Source organism: Hippoglossus hippoglossus, chromosome 13 (assembly GCF_009819705.1).
Source record: "Hippoglossus hippoglossus isolate fHipHip1 chromosome 13, fHipHip1.pri, whole genome shotgun sequence".
Classification (NCBI taxonomy): Eukaryota; Metazoa; Chordata; class Actinopteri; order Pleuronectiformes; family Pleuronectidae; genus Hippoglossus; species Hippoglossus hippoglossus.
This window is the reverse complement of record NC_047163.1, coordinates 17,201,758-17,222,492: the sequence shown is the minus strand read 5'-3', so window position 1 is coordinate 17,222,492 and position 20,735 is coordinate 17,201,758. Positions and strand designations below refer to the sequence as shown.

Here is a 20,735-nt window from a genome sequence, read left to right as displayed (position 1 = left end):
ATCTTACAAGCAGTTCTGATGTATGAGTATTCATGGCTGAATAAATGCATGGTAAACTGAAATCCAAACATGCCACCATGGAGCTCCACTGTCACCCAGAACGTCTTCAAATGATAACACATGAAAGAGTAATACTGTTGCAGTGGGTGAAATGGCTGGTAATTCATGAATAACATGGTTTATTCAAAATATGTTTTATTTAAAACATGGTTCTAACAAAGAATTTTAAATCAATGGCATATAGCTCAATGTTGAGAAGACTGATCTTGGTGATCTTTTGTGTACTTTTCTTAGTCTGTGTACAACAGTGACATTCTCGACCTGCATCATATTTTATGCTAATATCAACCTTTGGCTTCACGGATGATACTTAGTAGTAGCAGTAAGTTTCCACAGTGTTATCCCAGAGAGGATGTATAGTGTCTGATGCCTTGTCTGTACAACTGCAGATATTTTTTCTAACGGATAATTTCCCCTCTGTTTAAACAAAAATGATCTTTCCACATGACCCTCGTTTTACAAAATATCTCAGTCCAGATGAGAAAACAAAAACAACTACAAACGCTCAAGCAAGCATGCCGGGGCAGTAGGTGGCGATAAAGTCTATATCAAGGATCTGCCAAATACCAGAGTAGAACATTGTGTTCCAGGTAAATATATTGGGTGAGGCAGATGTCTGTGTACCAGTAATTTGGTGCAGTGATGATACGTTTAGCTGCAAACTTGTAGTTCAGCCTTGCAGTGCTAACAAAAGAAACATGTATATAGCTGCATTGTTTTTTTTTATAGTGCATGCTCTTTACACAAAGCAACAGTGGGCATGCACGAAATAAGCTGTGAAGACATAGTTTCCCAAATGCTCCATTTGTCATGAACACAAGAATACAGAGAAACATACGTTTTTGAAAATCTGCTCTCTGGAAGGTTCTTGTAAAACTCTCTGTTTGCGTGTGGTCGAGAGGCCAGAGGGAAAAGTTCGTTTAGCAAAATTCCTGCATTAGTGTGGACAAGACCAGAGTTTAATTAAGTTGAAAATATCAGATATTTGCTTTTAGGGAGGTATAGCAATGTTGTTGCCCATTGATAATATGCGTGTGTCACATCTTGAATGTAAAAAAGAAAAAAAATTCATTCCACTACATGTTACATCACAACCGCAGGCCAGTGATGTTTTGCAGGAGTGAGATTTGAAATGGTTCCAATTTGCCAGAAACAATGAAACAAACGGAGTTGTATGCTGTATCCAGTTATTTATTGATCGGATGGTCTCTGCAGGATGTCAGTGACAGGACCAAACAGCCTGATGCTAAACGGAACTGACAGAGGAGAAATTGATCAGTCCGGCTGCGGTGCAGGATTGTGTGTCTCTGTGTTTTTGTACGTGTGAGAGAGCCACATGCATCTTGAGCTCAAGTCACACACAAAAATAGGTCTATTGTTGAATTTTAAAAGTGTTGTCTTCTTCCCTCATGAGAACTAATGTATACGGAGTGATGGAGGAAGCACACTGACCTGGATATTACGGGGGGGGAAAGGAATTTGTTTACAACTGCAGATTCAGGGGCAATCAAGACACCTTTTCCTCACTTTTTGGGGAGTTGTCAAGTCGTCCATCTTTATACACAGCCTACGTATTATTCTGATCACATTGCATTACTGCTGCCTCACTGATCAAAACACTAGACCTACGTGGTCATAGCTTGTGTGCTAGTTTTGATAAACCATTTATAATGTTTTAAACTTGTTCTATGCTAAATGAGTGGGAGTTTCTGTTCAGTCACAGCTGTTTTCAGCTCAAGGTTAGCTGAGGTATCTGTGTTCTGGTTCTGTACAGTGGCCTCATAATCATCTGTCTATCTCATCCATTTACTGCCCATTGAATCAGGGTAGCTTCCTCTTCTGTTCCCTTTTCTGTGTGTCACCAGTGATCGGTCCTGGCTTCGCTGAGGTTAAAGTTAGACACTGCCTCCGAGCACCAAACACTATCTGCTAGACACTTGAAGGATTTGCGTTGCAGTGTGTGTTTGCGGAGCGGAGGTGGGCGGACACTATTTTTCTTTCTTTTCACCGTATGAATCTTCTGTCACCTGGGCAGAGAGGCGGAAAAAGGACAGAGAGAAAGAGAGGGACAGGCTGACATTTTCACTAGAAAGGGCAACGAGAGAAGGCGACATGCCAGGGTAAAGAGGCCACATTCCCCTGTGCTGCACTGTGTGTGTGCGTTTGAGTGGCCTGTGGTGGATTTTCAGTTTGACTTCTTTCCTGTCTTTGCCCAGGGACATGAGCTGTGCGAGAGACGTCCATAGACCTACTGAAAAGGTCAAATGGCCTCTCTCTCTCTGTCCCTCTGCTTAGTGTGAGTGCCGGGGTCAGCACATAGGGGAGTGTACACAGGGTGCACTGTCAGAAGCTCTCCTCTAACCAGTGCATCATCTCATTTCCCCTCACTCTACAGCCTCCTTCATGTAAATCCTCCTCACCTAGACTTGCTGTTTCTCTGTCAGACAGAAGGGGACCAGGTTTGGATTTTGACACACATTATCATGCATCAGAGTTTTGAAACATGAAAAAGTAGTTTCATCATGATGTGCCTAAGCGCTGAGTTGTAAAGCAAACGCAGAATCACTCATTTGCCACCTTCAGCTCCATTTACCAGTTGGAAGGTAGATATTGGATTTTTTATATGAATTTGAAGCTAAGAGCTGTTGTGTTTTATTGGTTGTCAGGCATGATAGACGAGGTATGTGGAATTTAGCCGGCTTGATTTGTGTATAACAAGGAAACTATGGTCACTAGGGCTGTTTGAGTCACACATAAACTCTTAAGTTCTTTCACACACTGGAACATCAGTCATGTAGTTTCATGATTCCTTTTAAAAACCCTCACACAGAGTCACCCAAGGTGTGAACACTCCAGTCCTATATCTCTCATCTTCCGACCCCCTTCATAGCGGAAGGATCATCAACAATATGTCAGGGTAATGTCTGAAATGAGTCGGAGAAAAAAGAGGTACATTGAGCCTTTGTTGATTCTGGTTCCTCAGTCACTCAGTGCTTTTAAAAAAACAATTATTTTAGAGTCTAACCATCCTTGTTCTTTGAGCCTGGTGGCCGGAGTAAGTCTCATTCATCTCATGGTCAATCTGCAGTAGCTTGTTGAATTTTCTCACTTTAAATCAAGCATTTGGGGCATTTTTTAATTTGTTTTCATAATAGTGCTCGTCACATATCCAGTGCTGCCTCAACCAAAGTCTTACATCATCATCCACAGGATAATTTGCCTTTCTCCCCTGGTCTTTAGACCCAGGTGGAAACACAGGTGAGCAATGGTCTGCCGGAGCATTTTAGTTCCTAAAAAAATGTTCCCTGGACTAAAAGTTCTGCGAACCTTTGGTCGATACGCGGCTTATGGTGAGTGTTAGATGTTAAAACAAACATGTAGCAAGAGTTCAAGCCTAAACCAGTTCGCTGTCTGATCAACAACTTCTTTTTTAGTTGATGTTAACAAAGTTGGATGTTTTTAGTATTTAAATTTAAGTCCTGGCATAGTGGAGCAGAGAAGAAACGCTCTTGGTTCAAATCCTTCTCCTTCTGCATGTGGTTTTTCTTCAGTTTTCATCCTCCCACAGTCCAAAGACATGCAGATTAAGTTTGTCTGTGTATGTTGGCCCTGCGATGGGCTGGCAACCTGTCCAGGGTGTACCCACCTCTCACCCAATATCAGACTGAGATTGGCTCCAGTTCCCCCTGCGACCCAAGAAAAAAAATAGTTGTATAAATAACAGATGGATGGAAATTTAAATCCTGCTTTTTTTCTCATTTGCGCCTCATGTCGCAGGCCAGTTAAAAATGGAGATAGAGGACAAGGAAGATTGTGACAGCCAACAAATATATCTTGGTTTAGGAACCAACAGGATATTCAAATCTGCTGTGTCACATCTGATGTTAAAACAAATGCTACTGTATTGTGTTTGTAGCGGTTTCTGCATCTGCATGTGTGCACCTGCGTGTCGGAGTACAAAGAGAATCTTGACATTAGCACCACGTTTGATCTGTTTCTAGATAAATCAGTGCCGTGACGGTTTGTTTGTTCAGTGGTGAGGGCTTTGAAAATCACTGCCCTCTGCACCTCTGTCTACTCTGGATACATTTACAAACTAGGGCGAATGAAAATGTAAGAGAGGAGAAAAATAAGTAATAAAGAGAAAACACCACAACAAATAAACTTAGTTTTAGTTTGAGAATATTAAAGAAATGACAAATGGTATAGAAATAGCTTGGCTTCATACTTTTCTTATTTAATATACTCTCACATTGGATGGATGATTTCTGCCATCTCACAAAGGTCTGCTTGTGTTATCCTTACATCAGCACCTGACATATAGAGACAGATGAAACAGGAACAACATTCGGCCAATGCTGGTGCATTTACAGTGATGTCTATCAATGTGAACTGAGTGTGAGATTTCCTAAATCCGGTTTATCTCTCTCCATGGTCTGTTATTTAGTACATTTAGTTACCATCTTCATTATTAGATTCTAAGGTGGTTTGAGTGTTAAGTTATTCTTCTTTAAGCCAGGACAAGTTACTAGAGGGACCTTAATCACACATAGGGAGAAATCAGAAATCAAACACATTATGTGGACCATCCATTACTACTAATATTTGGGATGTTGCTTCATCAATTTTGATTAAATACTTGGGCATAGTTGGCATATTTGTCATGTCTCAATTCATTTCTCAATTCAGGCCTCAGAGCTGTGTTTCCATTTCTGTTTAGTCTATAATTAATATTCTAATTGAATGACTTTTAGTACATAGAGGCCATAGACTGAATATAAAGATGGACAACATGACAGCTCCTCGAAAGTGAAGCCAGAGCAAATCTCATAAATCCCGCCTCCTCCATGTAAGTGGACCAGACTAAAAAGTAAAAGTACACGTCAAACAAATGTTTCTCAAAGATGGTTTCTGTCTTTTAATGTTGTTTTTACACACTGTTGTTTGTTTCAGGGCAATTTTTCCAGCAAGGTTGGTTTAAATGAGTTATTTGATGCTATAAAAACACAGTGAAATGTTATGATTGACAGCTGAGACTGACATGATCACTACTGCACAAACTCTGGCTCCAAATGATGTCAGAAGGGCAGGATGGCTTGAACCATAGAAGGGATATTTTGAATACATTTTTATACAATGGAACTTAGTGGAGATGCTTTGAATATCTTTATATAAAGTCTATGATATCAGTCTGTTAATGTTTTTCTTAGAAGAAAAATATATGGCTTTAAATTGATTATTACTTATGTCTGTGTGAGAGTGTTTTTAAAGGACTCATGAAACTACATGACTGATGTTCCAGTGAGTGAAAGAACTTAAGAGTGTATGTGTGACTCAAACAGCCCTAGTGACCGATTACCTTTACTCAGGTGTATTTAAATGTGAAATCAGCATTTTAACCTTCTGCCGACTCTTTAAGCTGAAGCAGCCAGTGACAAAGACGGCCTGTGTCCTTGTGCCTTGTACCCTGTGCGTGTGTGTGTTTTGTAATGTGGTGTGAGTTTGAGCGCCTGTGCTTGTGCACATGTTTTGCTGTGAGAGTGGGATGTACTGTGAAAGTGCCGCACAATACAGCCGGGGTCTCACAAGATAAGAGTGTTGCAGCTTTTTGTGGGTTTGTGTGTGTGTGTGTGTGTGTGTGTGTGTGTGTGTGTGTGTGTGTGTGTGTGTGTGTGTGTGTGTGTGTGTGTGTGTGTGTGTGTGTGTGTGTGAGAGAGAGAAGGATGAGAGCGGCTGACTCATTGACTCTTTGCTGCTCAGTGCTTGTTCATGCAAATGAGAGTCTGTTGACATGCCCGAGTCTGCTCACAAACGACAATCCATTAGCTGTCCGTTCCACCTTCCACCTTCCGCTATCCTCCTCTCCACCTCTCTTTCTCTCGTACCTCTTTTCCAAGTCCAGTGCATCTCCGTCTCATCATGTGTGTCTCTCTCTCTCTCATCACCCTCTGTCCTCACTCTCTCTCTCTCTCTCTCTCTCTCTCTCTCTCTCTCTCTCTCTCTCTCTCTCTCTGCCTCTATTTCCATCTCTGGCCCTTTCAGCCTTTTTTCCTCCCTTCCCCTCCCCTCGCTCCTGTTCATCCTACTTCAACTCCCTGTTGCCCATGGCGGTAATAACCTGAATCTGTACATGTAATACATCTGTCATATGTCAAATGTGCAGCACAGGGTGCGTAATGCTCAGCCCTCGTGATTACAAGGTACAAAAACATTTATATAAACTTGTGTATGTACACAGATGTCAAGCATGCATAAACAGAAAATAAACACAAATATGCATAGAGAGTGACTTAGAGGGGAATTGGTTTTGGTCTTGTTCTACATGTGAATAGTAGTAGTTGGGTTTAAATCAGTATTTGTTGATATATGCATCTAGCTGAAAGAATACTGATGAAACTTGCTTTTAAGAACATAAAGGATGTAATATTTTTTACTTTTGCTGCACAAGCTGTGCTGATGTCCAGTTATATAACACTCGAACAAGAAATTTGTCTGTGAAGATTTCGGGCACAGAGCTCCCTTGAAAAAATGTTACCTCCTCGTGGTGACAATCCAGCGACCTTGAACAAAAGCTTGGTGTAAACGTGTAACAACTTGCTACAAAGAGTAATCGCCACAGCGCACTGGACTAGGGCAAAGCATACTGTTGTGTTTTTATCTGCTCTTACAAAAAAAAAACAGTTTCTCTACATTCTGCCTCCCTAAAGTACAGTCAAGTCTTTTATAGAATTTTCTTTCAGCACGTTTTTGTGATGTTTTTACTCCCTCGACAGGCTTTCGTCACGTCTACAGTGCTACTATTTTCCCTTCTTCGTCCTCACGTCCTCTGTGTCCCGTCTTTCTGTGTCACTCTTTTTTTTTCCCTTCACCACTCTGTTTCCTTTTTCACTTTGTTCACTCACCTCCTCTCTGCTGTGGTGACAGAGATGCGGGCAGGAGAGAAGAGCGCTGAGTTAAACAGAGACACACAACTAGGCCAACACAACTGTCTCCAGGGATGTGTGTGTGTGTGTGTGTGTGTGTGTGTGTCCATGTATGGTTTGTATCTGCATCGGTGTGTGTGTGTATGTGTGAGATAGAGAGAGAGTTTGTGACAGGAAAATGAGAGTGACAGAGAAACAAACTCAGAGATGGTGAGATGTTGGTATAATTAGACCGACTGTACATGATCAAAAAGCCAACAGTTAGATCGTCTTGCAGCAGAGACGCAGTGAAACATAGTAAAACAAAACAGCACAACCGTAGGACGAGATGCAGGACGGTTTGATGACGTTTCCTGTCTGAGGTTGTGATGCAGTGCAGTCCTCATTTGAGACATTACAGTGCTCACAGGAAAGTCTGGACTTCTTAGATTAGTGACCTTTGTTTTACCTTTGGTTTCAGGTTGGCTGATCCAACTAGTGTGCACCTACAGTAGCATGTGCCAAGTATTGTAGCTGAAGTAGATATAAAGGCTAACTCCTGTTTATTACGTGCTTGTTTCCATCATTCCTATCTGTTCTCTTTTAAGATTTTTTATAAATTTATTCTCTTTTAAACATATCTTTCTATTTTTTTTTTCCTTTGTTCACTTTTATTTTTTATCTTGCTAATTGAATCTTAGTCTTTTTTGAAATTCTGCCTGTAGTGTTTCCTGATTGGTATTTTGGGAGTTGTGCGAGACGTTTCATTGCACAGGTAAAGACCCAAATGCACGCTGGTCGGTTGGGGCTGAGGAGGTCTCATGGATGGGAGATGGGGGGTCTTTGAGGGGTGCAGGTTGTCTGTGCATGTCCTGAAGATGGGTGAGATAGTGTTTCCACAGTTCTTGGTTTTTATGTGAAGCACCTTGTGTTACATCCGATTGGATGAAAAGTGCTGTAAGATATAAACAAAGTCTGATTGATTGATTGATTATTTTGACATTATAGAAGACAAGTTAATTGCAGATCTCAATGTAAGAAGCTTTCCTGCCTGTCTAAAACAATGATTCTCTGTTTCTTTTCTTTTCTTTCTTGTTGGAGATGACTGTGACATTTGAGCTCATCATTTCAAGAGTAACCATCTCAAATACTTTGTTTACTGATTCCAAAGAGTGTGACGAAGACAGACGTCGAGATATAAAGACATTTAAAGACACAGCAGAGACAGAGAATAGTACATTTCTACAAGGAAGGTTATTCATTTGCATCTGGCTCCTGGCTTCCCTGATTTTACTGTCTCCATGGAGATGGATGATAGTAAGCTCACATTCTCCTACTGCAGATGTACATGCATGTATATACTGCACAGTGTGGAGACCTGTGCCCATTTAAATATATAACCTCATTCATTTATATATATGTACTATACATACACTGTACATACAGTGCCGCACAATGTGCAGATGTCATACAGTCACAGTAGGCATGTGCTTTTACAATAATGTGGAGTAACCTACCTGCTAGCTGAATCAATGTGGTTCTCAGTCTGTCAAATAGTAGTTCGTACTGACGGCATCATCACACCAAGTTTCAGGGGATAGACGCGTTTTGAACTCTGACCCTGTGTTGTTATGAAGCTTATGTGCATATTGTATACTGGATGTTTCTATGCATGTGTATATTTATATATATTTCTATAGTAACACACACACACACACATACACACACACACACACAAACACACACACACACACACACACACACACACACACACACACACACACACACACACACACACACACACACACACACACACACACACACACACACACACACGAATGTCAGTGTCAAAGGCAGTGTGTGTGTTTCCCTGTTGGATGTATTCTGCGTAGGGAAACACTGTGTGTGTGTGTGTGTGTAGACCTCTGTGTGCAGACTGTATGCATTATGCAGACATAGGAGAGCCTTGTGCTATAAATAAAACAGGGCTGCTGTGTGCTCACTGGCGGAATAATCTATCTGACACTATGGAGAAGGAATGGGGGAGACAGAAAGAGGAAGAGCGCGGAGAGAGGAAGAGACAGGCAGCCATGTAAGACAGGTGGAGATGGAGAGAAGGGAAAAGAAAGCAAAGGAAGGAGCAAGGAGGGAGAGAAGCTAATGATGGGGGGAGAAGAAGAAGAGTGGTTTGTCCACAGAGCCCCAAGCAGAGGTGGTTAGCACAATGAAACAGCTAAAAGTCATATTTAAAAGGGCAGTTATGTCTTTTCCCAACATTTCCTTGGATAATTCCCCACCCAAGACCATTTCACTGTTTCTCTTCTACATATATCTACAAGAAAGACGAGGCAGTCCGTTCTGTTTGTGCTCATTACACCTGTGTTAAGCAGGTCCTGCACATTTGTCATTATGTGCAAGTGCAACCATGTGAAACTAATTCTTCGTCATATCTTTCCGGTACTCTTGGAGACAGTGCTGTTTGTGGAAATGCTGTCTCGTTCGTGTTTATTTAAAAACACATGTCGCACATCTGATAGAGATATCTGTACTTTCCTAGAAAGTTTGCGTCTTGATTCATCCGACGCCCACTCAAATATTTAATCTTGAAAAACATTACATGTATTATTATAGGTCCTTCAAGGACATGGCCTGTGTGAGTCAACCCAGTGATTATGACAATGACAGGATTGTCTCCTAGATTTCTAGGTCACCAGTTTACCCAGTTTTTACAGTCCCTCTATATGGGTCAGCATGTTCCGCCTGTGCCTGTGTGGATTTTCTCCGGCTTTCTCCACAGTCCAAAGCCAGGCAGACAGGTTAGGTTAATTGGCTCATCGAACTGGGTAAATTATTGGTTGTTTGTCTCTGTGTGTCAGCTGTGTGATGGACCGGCAACCTGTACGGGGTTTATCCTGCCTCTCGTTCCAATGTCAGCTGGATTTCTTCCAGCTCCAGTGTGACCTTGAAAGAATAATAGATGATGGATGATACCTTTTTTCCTTTCTGTGCATCCCTATCTCTTCTAAAATCTCCAGAATAATAGTCTCTTAAGTATGTTATAATGAAAATTACCTCTGGTTGTAGAAAACAGAAAAACTAATAAAGCAAATTCAGTTTCATTTTATGACAAACATTGACTATAAAATCTTCACTGTAGATAAACCAGGTAGGATGAACACAAGTTTTCGAACTTCACCCTGCACCATGCATTGTTTATAGAAAGCTCTGCACACAACGTCCAGCACACAAACAATGAAAAGTGACAGAATATTGTAGAACTGTTTGAGGAGGACTCACTTATGACAAGGAATAGCACAGGACAAGAAAACAGGCAGATTTAGAACGGGGACTGCACTCGTCCATATTAATGAAAGCCTAAGAATGAGCTTGTGTATTTCTGCATAAACCCAGGATAATTTTATATTTTTTTCTAAGTGTAAAACTTATTCAAGAAAAACTCATCAAAAAGCCAGATTTTCTGAATTAACCTTCTTAATCCCATGTGATTTCTCTCCCTGCCAGGTCATGGAACTGAAGGGTCAGATGATCCACGTGCCGGAGTCCTGCTCGCTGATGTTTCTGGGCTCGCCACGTGTCGATAAGTTGGAGGAACTGATGGGCAGGGGCCTCTATCTGTCAGATATCCCCATCCATGATGCCACACGGGACGTTATCCTGGTGGGGGAGCAGGCTAAAGCCCAGGATGGACTGAAGAAGAGAATGGACAAACTTAAGGTAGAATGGTTTACTTCTTAAACCTGGGTCTTTGAGTATTTACAGAAAATATTACCATTGTTGAAAAATGACTCAATCATATTGTTTTTTATGAGACAATTATGTGAACACTGCATGCAGTTTTTGCTGGAACAGTTTGACCAGCATGGAAAAATGGACAGAAAACTAATCACATTATGCAGGAAGTGTAGGGCTGAACGATATGCATTCAAAGATAAATGATAATTAGAAATAAATTATATTGTGATTATTTGGGCAGATATTGCGACTGTGATGAGTTATCATTTTAGGGAGATTGGTCATTTCGTTTTCACTTAAAAATATTTAAAAATAACGATGATGATGCTGATTTGGATGTTGCACTTGCCCACGTTGGGATAATTGGTATTTTTTATGAAAATGTTCCTTAGCCTTAGAGAATGGTTTTACATATATCTACTATGTACAGGGGGAAATCCAGGGGTGGGGCCAGGGGGGCACGGACCCTCTCCTGTCAGTTGTATTTTCTTTAAATACACCAGTCACTTACTAACAATACCAACAATAAATATGACATTTTGTAAAAAAAAATTAATTCTTAGCTTTGTTGAAGTACACAATGTGCTTGAACAGTACTGATAATGAAATGTAAAATATGTTCAATAAGGATGTATAATTATATATGTAATTGGCCCCTTTGTTTAAATTGTGGACCCTTAATGGCCCCTTATTTTGACAAATCCACCTAACTGACTCTGTCATGGCACAGGTAGAACTGATGACATGATTTGTGGTTAGGTGTAAGTGATTTAATTAGCACTTTACCAGTTATCAACAGGCCACAACATACACTGAGGGCCCCCAGCGTCCTCCTCTTGCATCTCCAACCTGCGGCTTTGGTTACGTTAAATAGTTTAACAGCAGACTAAAATACTTGACAGTCATTTTCTATTACTGTCTACAGTTCTTCACTATCGACCACCAATCTAAATGACAAATGACAACAATAGAAATAGTGAAAATATTCTCAACATTTTGTAGCCATGTTTTGAGTTATCCATCATGTTTGAGACCACACACTGATTTTAAATCCAATGCATCAGCTGTAGTGACGGGTTGAACCTTAGTGTAGCCTGCTCAAATCCATTCTGGCTGGAAGATCGAGGCTCCTGGGACTCGCTCTTATAATTGGCTTTCAAAGTACCCTTGAGCAAGTCACTGAGTCTTGACCCATCCATCCTGTGCATGTGCTTACTACATCACTCGCTCACTGCAGCTACTCCCCCAGGCCACTGTTATAAATAGCAATTTCTTAGTCAACATGCTGCTTGAACAATGGTATTGCACCGAGTTGGCATCAAGAAGCTCGCCCTTAGACACAAATATGCATATAAGGATACACGTTCAAATTAAAACGTAGTCTTTCTTTAATAGCAATATAACAAAGGTTCAACATATTTCAACAGATAGTTCATCCATTGCCCAAGCAGGTTTAGAGGTATAACACAGGTTTTAACTGCCAATGTCATGTTTTCTCTCCACTTGTTTTTTACTTGGTTTGACTGACAGCAGGTTTGCGCAAAAACTACTGAGTGAAACTTGGTGGAAGGATGGTACATAAAAAAGAACCCATTCAATTTTGTTGTGGATCCAAAGGGGCAGATCCAGGGTTCTTTTTTTAACTTTGCGAGATAGGGCATTTTTTTTTAACGTTTTCCCGGATTTCTCAGGCAATAATTCATGGATCTTGGTGTAAAAAAATATAGGTGACTTATATTAGTGTCTGCAATTTGGTGCAGCTTGATTGAATATAAGAGAACTGTTGTGGCTTGGCAGAGGTGTGCACTCTACTGAGTTATATTCTAGTTTTGAATGATCTACCTCGACTGACATATATATTTGTATATAACTGATATAATGTTTTTTATCATGACATATTTTTAGCCATGTCATCAAGCCCCAGGTGCAGTACTCTCACATGTTAGCAATGTTTTCATCACTGTCTCCATCAAAGAAAAACAAAACCTCTTCATCTCACCCTTTTCCTCTCTCCTCCACTAGGCCACATTAGAACGAACTCACCAGGCGCTGGAGGAGGAGAAGAGGAGAACCGTGGATCTCCTTTACTCCATATTTCCAGGTGACGTGGCACAGAAACTGTGGCAGGGTCAGCCAGTGCCCGCTCGCAAATTCGATGATGTCACCATGCTGTTCTCGGACATCGTGGGCTTTACTGCCGTGTGCGCCCAGTGCACGCCCATGCAGGTCATCTCCATGCTGAACGAGCTTTACACACGCTTCGACTACCAATGCGGCATTCTGGATGTTTATAAGGTCAGTAGACGGAAAGATTCACGCGTCTGCTTTGTGTGATGCATTAATACTGTGACTGTGACACGATGGGATATCAGGTAGGAAGGCAGGTGGATTCAAAAGGATTATTAAAAAGGAGGGTCAGAGGAATTACTTAAAACATTTAAGGGATTATGTGTACACAGACTGAGGGCACATCATCAAATAGTACCAGTTTCCCAGGAAGTGACAGTTTCCCAGAAAAGTAGAGCCTTGGTTTCTTGGGTTCTTTAAAGTGTCACTGTGTGTGCACTGTGTGTGTGCACTATGTGTGTGTGTGCGCGCGCGCGCGTGCTTGTGTTGTGGAAAATGTATTTGATTAATGGCCAGTCTGAGGGAGTTGAACAAAGATGTGTCAATATTGTCCATCTGACAGTGTGGCTCTGGGCCCTAGTTACAGTCATCGCTGTGGTCTGCTGCCGTTCCCTCTCTTTACCCTCGTCCTCTACATCCACTGTCATAGCGTCAGTTCTTCTCTTCAGTTTTACTCTTTCCACATTTCCTCCGTATTATCTCTTAGAAATTTGTCAGATGTCTTGAGAAAAGGAAGAAAGCTACAGAGAGGAAAGCAGACAGATTGAATAATATGTTAGAGGGTTGAAGTGTGTAGCAAAGGACAAGTGTGTGTGTGTGTGTGTGTGTGTGTGTAAAAGAGAAAGCAAGAACAAGACTGAGCCCCCATCTTCCCTCCGCATATGGTTGCCTCGTTGATTGTGGAACCCATATGTTCCCATTGTCATGGTTACTGTCGAAACAATTTAGCCGGTGGCGAGCCTTTAAACCAGAGCAGTTTGTCTCCTAGTTTTCTTTTCTCCCTCCGTTTTCTCCCCCTCTGCCATTTGCTTTTCTGTCTTCATGCTGTCCTGACATTAAGCTCACTCATTCAGCTGGAAACACAGCAACACATCCCTGAAAGTGGCACTCATTGTTGGCTTTATTACCATTTGCTCTTTTAGCTTTAAGTAGATTGTTTTTACTTCATTTCGAAAGGTGCTTGCCAGCACTGCAGTCTGTTTTTTTAAGCCCAACCAGGGACTGGGAATGACTCTTCTTCATGATGATATAAATCTAAGGTCATGTCTCTTACTATTGCTTTATTAGTAGTAATAAGTAGTAATATCAGACCTTGTTGCTGTAGCCGACAAATAAAGTGTATTGAAATTACAAAAAATCATTCACCTTGCAGGGGAGATGAATCTATTTGAATAAGTCACCCATATGAATTAATTTTTATTTGGGAATCATCACATTGCTGTTTAAATTATCAACTGAGATTGTTTCTCATTGGAACTACAAAAAACCCACTGATAATTTTCTATGAATTTCAGCTGATAAAGAACGCTCCAGATTGATTTGTGAACACCATATCTCAGAAACGCCTTGAGGGAATTTCTTAAAATTTGGTACAAACATTAATTTGCACTCAAAGATTAACTGATACGATTTTGGTGGTCAAATGTCAAGGTAATGTGACCTCACCCTTCTGTTTTGCTCAGTGAACACTAAAGAACACCTTAAGAGAATCCTTTCAAATTTGGCTCAATTGTTCATTTAAACTCACAGATTAACTGATTAGATTTGGGCGGTCAGAGGTCAAGGTCACGGCCTAACAGGATATATTTAATTCTGCATTCAGGGAATTTCTTCAAATTTTGACCAATTGTCACTTGGACTGAAAGATGAACTGATTTGATTTTAGTGGTCCAAGGTCTTGGTGACCTCATGTGACTAAAACTGCACTGGTTGGTTTACAATCGCAGTGTGCTATTTGTAGTTTCATCCATATCATACGGGAATTTGGTCATTTTCACCAGTTGTCACGGTGTGGGGGGCAGTTGGACCCAGACGCAGAGTTTAAACTTAAAAAGGTATAATTTTAATCAAAACGAATCTTTAACAAACCAAACTGGGAGCACAAAGGGAGAAAATACAGGAAGCTTACACGGGGGGGTGCAGAGGTGCAGAGGCTCAGGAGACACGGGATACAGAAGTACAGGGATAGCAGGGCAGGAGATCCGGACAGGAGGACAGGACAGGAGATTAGGACGGGTATACACGAGAACACATACGACGACGATCCGACAAGGACAAAGGGAAGAACCGAGGCTTAAATACAGACACACAGGGAAGGCAGGGGCAATTCGACACAGGTGTAACACATGAGGACTGGTGCAGACAATCACAGACAGGAAGTGAAGAAAGAAAACACAAGCAACAGAGACTACAAAATAAAACACGAAACAGAACACGGAGTGTGAAAACATGAAACAGGAGGAGATACTAAATAACTGAAAACACCTTGGAAATGGTGGAAACTAAGCACTGGAAAATATTAAACCCTGACACCAGTTAACACAATTAAATTACTTTTAGTCAACTCTGGCACTACTAATATGTCAAACATTAATTTAATAAGACAAGATTGACAGGTTTTTTTCTTACTGTCATCAAATCCAATTAAAAGACCAAAACCAACAAATAACAAGTAGTGTCTGTGTAGCCAAAGCCTGCTACGTATTCATATTCTTTGCCATTGAGCTCCATTGTCTGAAAAGCATTAAAACACATAAATAAGCCACAGTGGTTGACGTGTTCCTTCAGTAGAATTACCATAGGCATAGTTTATTATAAGTAGGTCTGCTGCTGTGAACTTATTAAATATGTATTAATCTGCTTCTAAAAATAGTTCCCAAAAAATCCACTATGAACTCCTGTTTGAGAGATATTTGCTGAAAAGTACAAAGCAGGCTGTTTCAGGACATTATTTAAATCTTTCTACAGTATTTTTAATTCAAGTATACAGTGTATTGAAAGATTGATGCTTTTAGTAGGAACTAATGGGCTGAGGGCAGAGAGCCGCAGACAGGGTAAGGGAGTCATAAAATATTGAGGGATGGACTAATATTGCACATCGCTGGCTTTGACCTTTTCATGACATTTGTTGACAATAAGAAAAATATGGAAGAGCACTAGACTTATCCTTTAAATGTCATTCAAGGTTTATCAGAAACAAAATAAGATAAACTAAACCTACTGCTCATGCCTTTTATAATAGTCTTGTAAAATGTTTAAAGGGGACATAGCATGCCCATTTTACCACAAGTTGATATGGTTCCTTGGGGTCTTAATGAAATGTCTGTAACATACTTTGGTCAAAATACCACAAGGATCATATAAAACAGCACCCTTTTTACCCTGTATAAAACAGCCCTCCACAGAGTGACCTGTTTTGAGTGCCTGTTCCTTTAAATGCTAATGAGCCAGCTCCCCCCTCTCCCCCCATGATTTTAAACAATATAAATTACATATTTTATATGATATAAATTATCAAATATGCATCCCATACTTTGTATTCCCCTTGTTGTCCCCTACTGTAACCCGGCGTAACTACTGTAACCCGGCGTACAGTAGAGCTGAACACTGCGGAAGTCTTCCACACAGCTGGCAGTGTGGAAGACCGCTGCGAGGCAGTGCAGCGCCGTTCTCAAGCGCGCAGCCGCCTGGCTGTTCACACGGGACGTGCATTTCTCCGCGCTGGTCAGCCCCATAGACTGTATATATAAGGTCAGCCCGCGATTCTGCTTTCTCCGCTTGTTGTTGTACCCGTTGAATGTCGGGGTTCGGGGGTTACAGTAGCGCTGAACACTGCGGAAGTCCTCCACACTTCTGGCTGTGTGGCGCTGACACAAATTCCAGCTCACGCACGGGAGAGCGAGCGGTCGCTCCCGAGCAGCTGCTGCAGCCTCCCAGTCCCAACGATCCAGACAAATGCCACATGTGAGTGAATCGCGGGCTGACCAGCGGAGAAATGCTCGTCCCGTGTGAACAGCCCGGCTGCGTGCTTGGGAGCCTCGCTGGGACCGGTGTAAACCCGGAAGTAACGAGTGTGGGGGGACGGGGGGGGGTGGGCCAAGACCATGTAGGGAGACTTCCAGTTCCTTGTTACGACACAATACCCAGGAAGCGCAATCGAGTCGCTCAAGCATGACGTTTCTGACTTAGAGGAACTATAACAAAACGCGCGAGTGTTTTTTCCCCAGAGTTTTTGGGTTGGTAGACATGCCAGATACCCACATTAACCTGTAGAAGCACTAACAAAGTGGAATTTGCATGCTATGTCCCCTTTAACTGACTCTAAAAATATTTAATAAGATTTAATCTTTGGTGATCTGATATTGGCTCTCAGTATGTGGTACCTGGTAAAGTGGCTTCTCAGTTAATTGTGAGATTTTATTATGTTAGTCATTTTATCATGTTGTGCTTTTGTGTTTTTTACTTCTTAGACTGGGCCAGAAGCAAGAGTACAATGGAGTATTAAGGCCATGTTGAAGAAACTCTTAAAATTTTTTTAAAAAATAAGCTACAAATTGAACCCAGGCTAGTTCCACTCCGTCTGTATCCAATATCTTTACAATCTCAGTGTGAAATTATAAAACCTCTTTTAATATCATGCAGATGTAACCAACGATATACAGTCAACCACTGTCAAACATTTCCTCTGTCTGTGTGGTTCTTTCGTCGGAATAGACACAGTCTTTTCAAAGTCCTGATACTTTAGATAATGTGTTGCTGATGAACAAAATGATTAAGTTATGTGTGGAACCTAAACTAAAGTAAAACTTAATAATAAAAAATCATTCCTCATTTTAACGCAGGCATTAGACCCATCTTCTGATATTCCCCCTCTAACATTACGACTTAAATCTCGTAAAAATTATGAATTTTCTTGCAATATTAAAACTAAATTATTCTACAACTCTTTTGTGATAATATTATAACTTTATTTTTCTAATATTATGACTCTGAAATCTTAGAATTGTGTTTCTTCAACGTGACCCTAATGCTTCAACTTACAAGAGAGAAGACAGTCAGATACTGTCATTCTTATATTACAAGAGAAATGAAGGGCTGCTCTTAACATCTACTACTAAGTGGATATGGTGTTTGAGTTGTTGAATTTCTACTTAGTTCCATATGCCAGCGTGTACTCACACTTATTAATTTCGGTGTCTGCCCCTCCTCCTCCATTTCTGACGCAGATCGAGACAATAGGTGACGCGTACTGTGTTGCAGTAGGACTTCACAAGAAGGTCGACAGTCATGCCAAACCAATCGCACACATGGCCCTGAAGATGATGGAACTTTCCGAGGAAGTGCTGACACCCGACGGGAAACCCATCAAGGTGAGTTTTCATTCAGCCGTACATGACACATTAAACTGTCATGAGGACGTCTGGGTTGGTTCTCTTCACGATCATTGAAAGGAACATGCAGGAACACAAGAGCCACACATTTCTAGATAAGAAAAGATGCAGCCACCAGTTTTTAAAGGAATCAATAAAAAAAAAAGTCCAATCCCTATGTTTGCAACACCACTCTGCTTTTACAGGAATAAGCCTGATTAGCTTGTTGCTATAGTTTATAGCTGACTCCCTACTACTGTTTTCTGTGATTTCAGTACCTTTCCTATACCTGTGATTCTTCCTTCCTGTAATTTACACATTTATTTTTTATAGTTCCCTTATAGTTTTTAATTCAATCCTTTCTCCCCCTGTCATGGAACTGCACTAATACATTTAGATTGTTTAGTAATGATCAGTCAATTGTTTTGTCTATAAAATGCCAGCAACTATATTATCCCACAGACCAGAGTAACATCTTCAAATGTCTGATCTAAAAATGTTAACATTTGAGAAGCTAAAAACAGTAAATATTTGAGATTGTACAAAAAAAGGATTTGTTGATTGTCAACATAAAGTTGAAATACCACTTCCTGCTGGGAAAAGTTTTGTTCAGTCTAAGCCTTTAGACTTAAGTTTGGGTGATTGTTGATTCAGCATTTACACTATTGTTTTTGAAATTTTTATTATACGTTTATCTTCTGCCCCTTTTTGACCCGCTCGACACCTATTTATACTTCAACTGATTTCAACCTTTCAAACATTAAAACTTTCATCTCCTTCAGGACATTTCTGCTTGAAGTCAACTTTTGTAGAATATTCAATTTATTCTGCAACTTTTCTCTCATTAAAATGAATGGGAAAAGCGTTCAACTCTGCAAAAAACCTACAGCTCTTTAAAATGTATCTCCTTTTTTATTCTCTGGGCCATGAAACGTTAAACAGGTCCCAAGACTCTCAGCTATTAAAATTGTACAATTGATGAAGAGGAACTAACTGTTAAGGTGTTAGATCTTCACTTGTAGGGTGACATCATTTGATACTGCGTTTTTTAACACATGCACGTGTGTGTCTGCTTGCTTGTGTCTGTCCCGCCTCTGTGGTTTTACTGGTTCAGAATATATTGGTGTTGGGATTTGCACATTATTGATGTTCTCAGAATGCACACTGACAGTCAAGGTTACAGCACTACAGGCTGCCTCATGAAGTTATGCCATGGTGACAACAGAATATATTATTGTCGGGCAGGTTTTGTGTTGTGATTGACATATTTTGGATGATGGATGGATGGGCTGATAGCATGAGGAACATGAGTGATATCTTTGTAGGACATCTGAATTGACAGGTGGATGGATGATATTTTATTTTTTTATTTCTAGCTTTTGCAGTTCTAGCTTTGTGTTGTGGGGCAGCTACTGGAACCTGATCAATAGTATTTAGGGATTAGAAATAATCAACATATTGATTAAGATGTTAATTTTAGAGAAACAAGAAGCAGGGTTTTGCTATTTTGGTGTTTAAGGTATACTTGTGCATGTGCCATTCAACCAAAGCGGTTGAATTTGCTGTATTTTACCATAGCACTGCATAATATGCAATATAACATGTTCCTTCTGCTCTATTTCTTTTACTCTCATGGTTTATTTTTGCATGTTCTCAATGGGACACTCGAAGCAGTTATGTAATGTTGGAGCTGTCTGTTTTTCACCACATGCTCGGCAGCCGGTGCTGTGAGTGTTGATCCACCTTCAGCAGGTACAACTGCTAAAATCTATTGTCAAGAAATAAATTGACCATAACAGGTTTTTAACTGCATTTAACAAAAATTTTGTGCAGTGCCTGTTGTAAACCTGCCTGTATGGAATGGGCTGTGGTGATGCTGGTTGCAGCTTTCTTTCTGAAAGTGACCTGCAGCAATTGAGCTTTAGCAAGTAAAGACAGGACTTAGTCCAGAGATCCCTAAAGTCACGACATAGCTTCTACATAGTTTATTCAAAGTGTATTTATATTGAATGTATCATGTGTCCAAATTGCATCAAATCCGAAACATGCCAAGTGTGAAACAGATAGATGAATGGTTCTAAAGACATACGAGTCACATACAGACAGACAGACAGACAGAGATGCCTGTTATTATTTTGTGGACTTACAGAGTCATAGTTGATATTAGATAAATATCAAATCAAAGGCCAACTGAGTGGTGTATGACTTCAGCGAGGGAAGGAAAGCTGCACAATCCAGGGAAGTGAGTTTGAACCTCTCATGTAAATTCATTAGAATGAAAAAGGAACACAGGATATGATTTATTTATGTCTGTTCTCTATCCAGGCTCTCTCAAGGTCACCATCTGTCTTTGGGTTGTCTTGTTATTGTTGTGGGTCTTACATGGAATCAATGCCCTTAATATGAGTCAAAATCATGACCTAGAATAAGTTGCATTTTATATCTGGCTCAGTGAAACAGAAACAACAATTGTTGCATAGCAAGGGAGGAAGACCATTAGATCAGCCTCATTGTTGTCATGCTG

The 20,735-nt window shown here is 40.6% G+C and overlaps 1 protein-coding gene across 1 annotated transcript in view; it reads left to right on the top strand.

Moving 5' to 3' along the window:
* gucy1a2 (guanylate cyclase 1, soluble, alpha 2) overlaps positions 1-20,735 on the top strand; it is a 40,001-nt gene that overhangs the window by 14,173 nt on the left and 5,093 nt on the right. Inside the window, exons 5-7 of the mRNA XM_034604502.1 lie at positions 10,485-10,697; positions 12,738-13,010; positions 18,068-18,211. Of these exons, the coding sequence (XP_034460393.1) occupies positions 10,485-10,697; positions 12,738-13,010; positions 18,068-18,211 (630 nt within the window). The remainder of the gene's footprint in view (positions 1-10,484; positions 10,698-12,737; positions 13,011-18,067; positions 18,212-20,735) is intronic.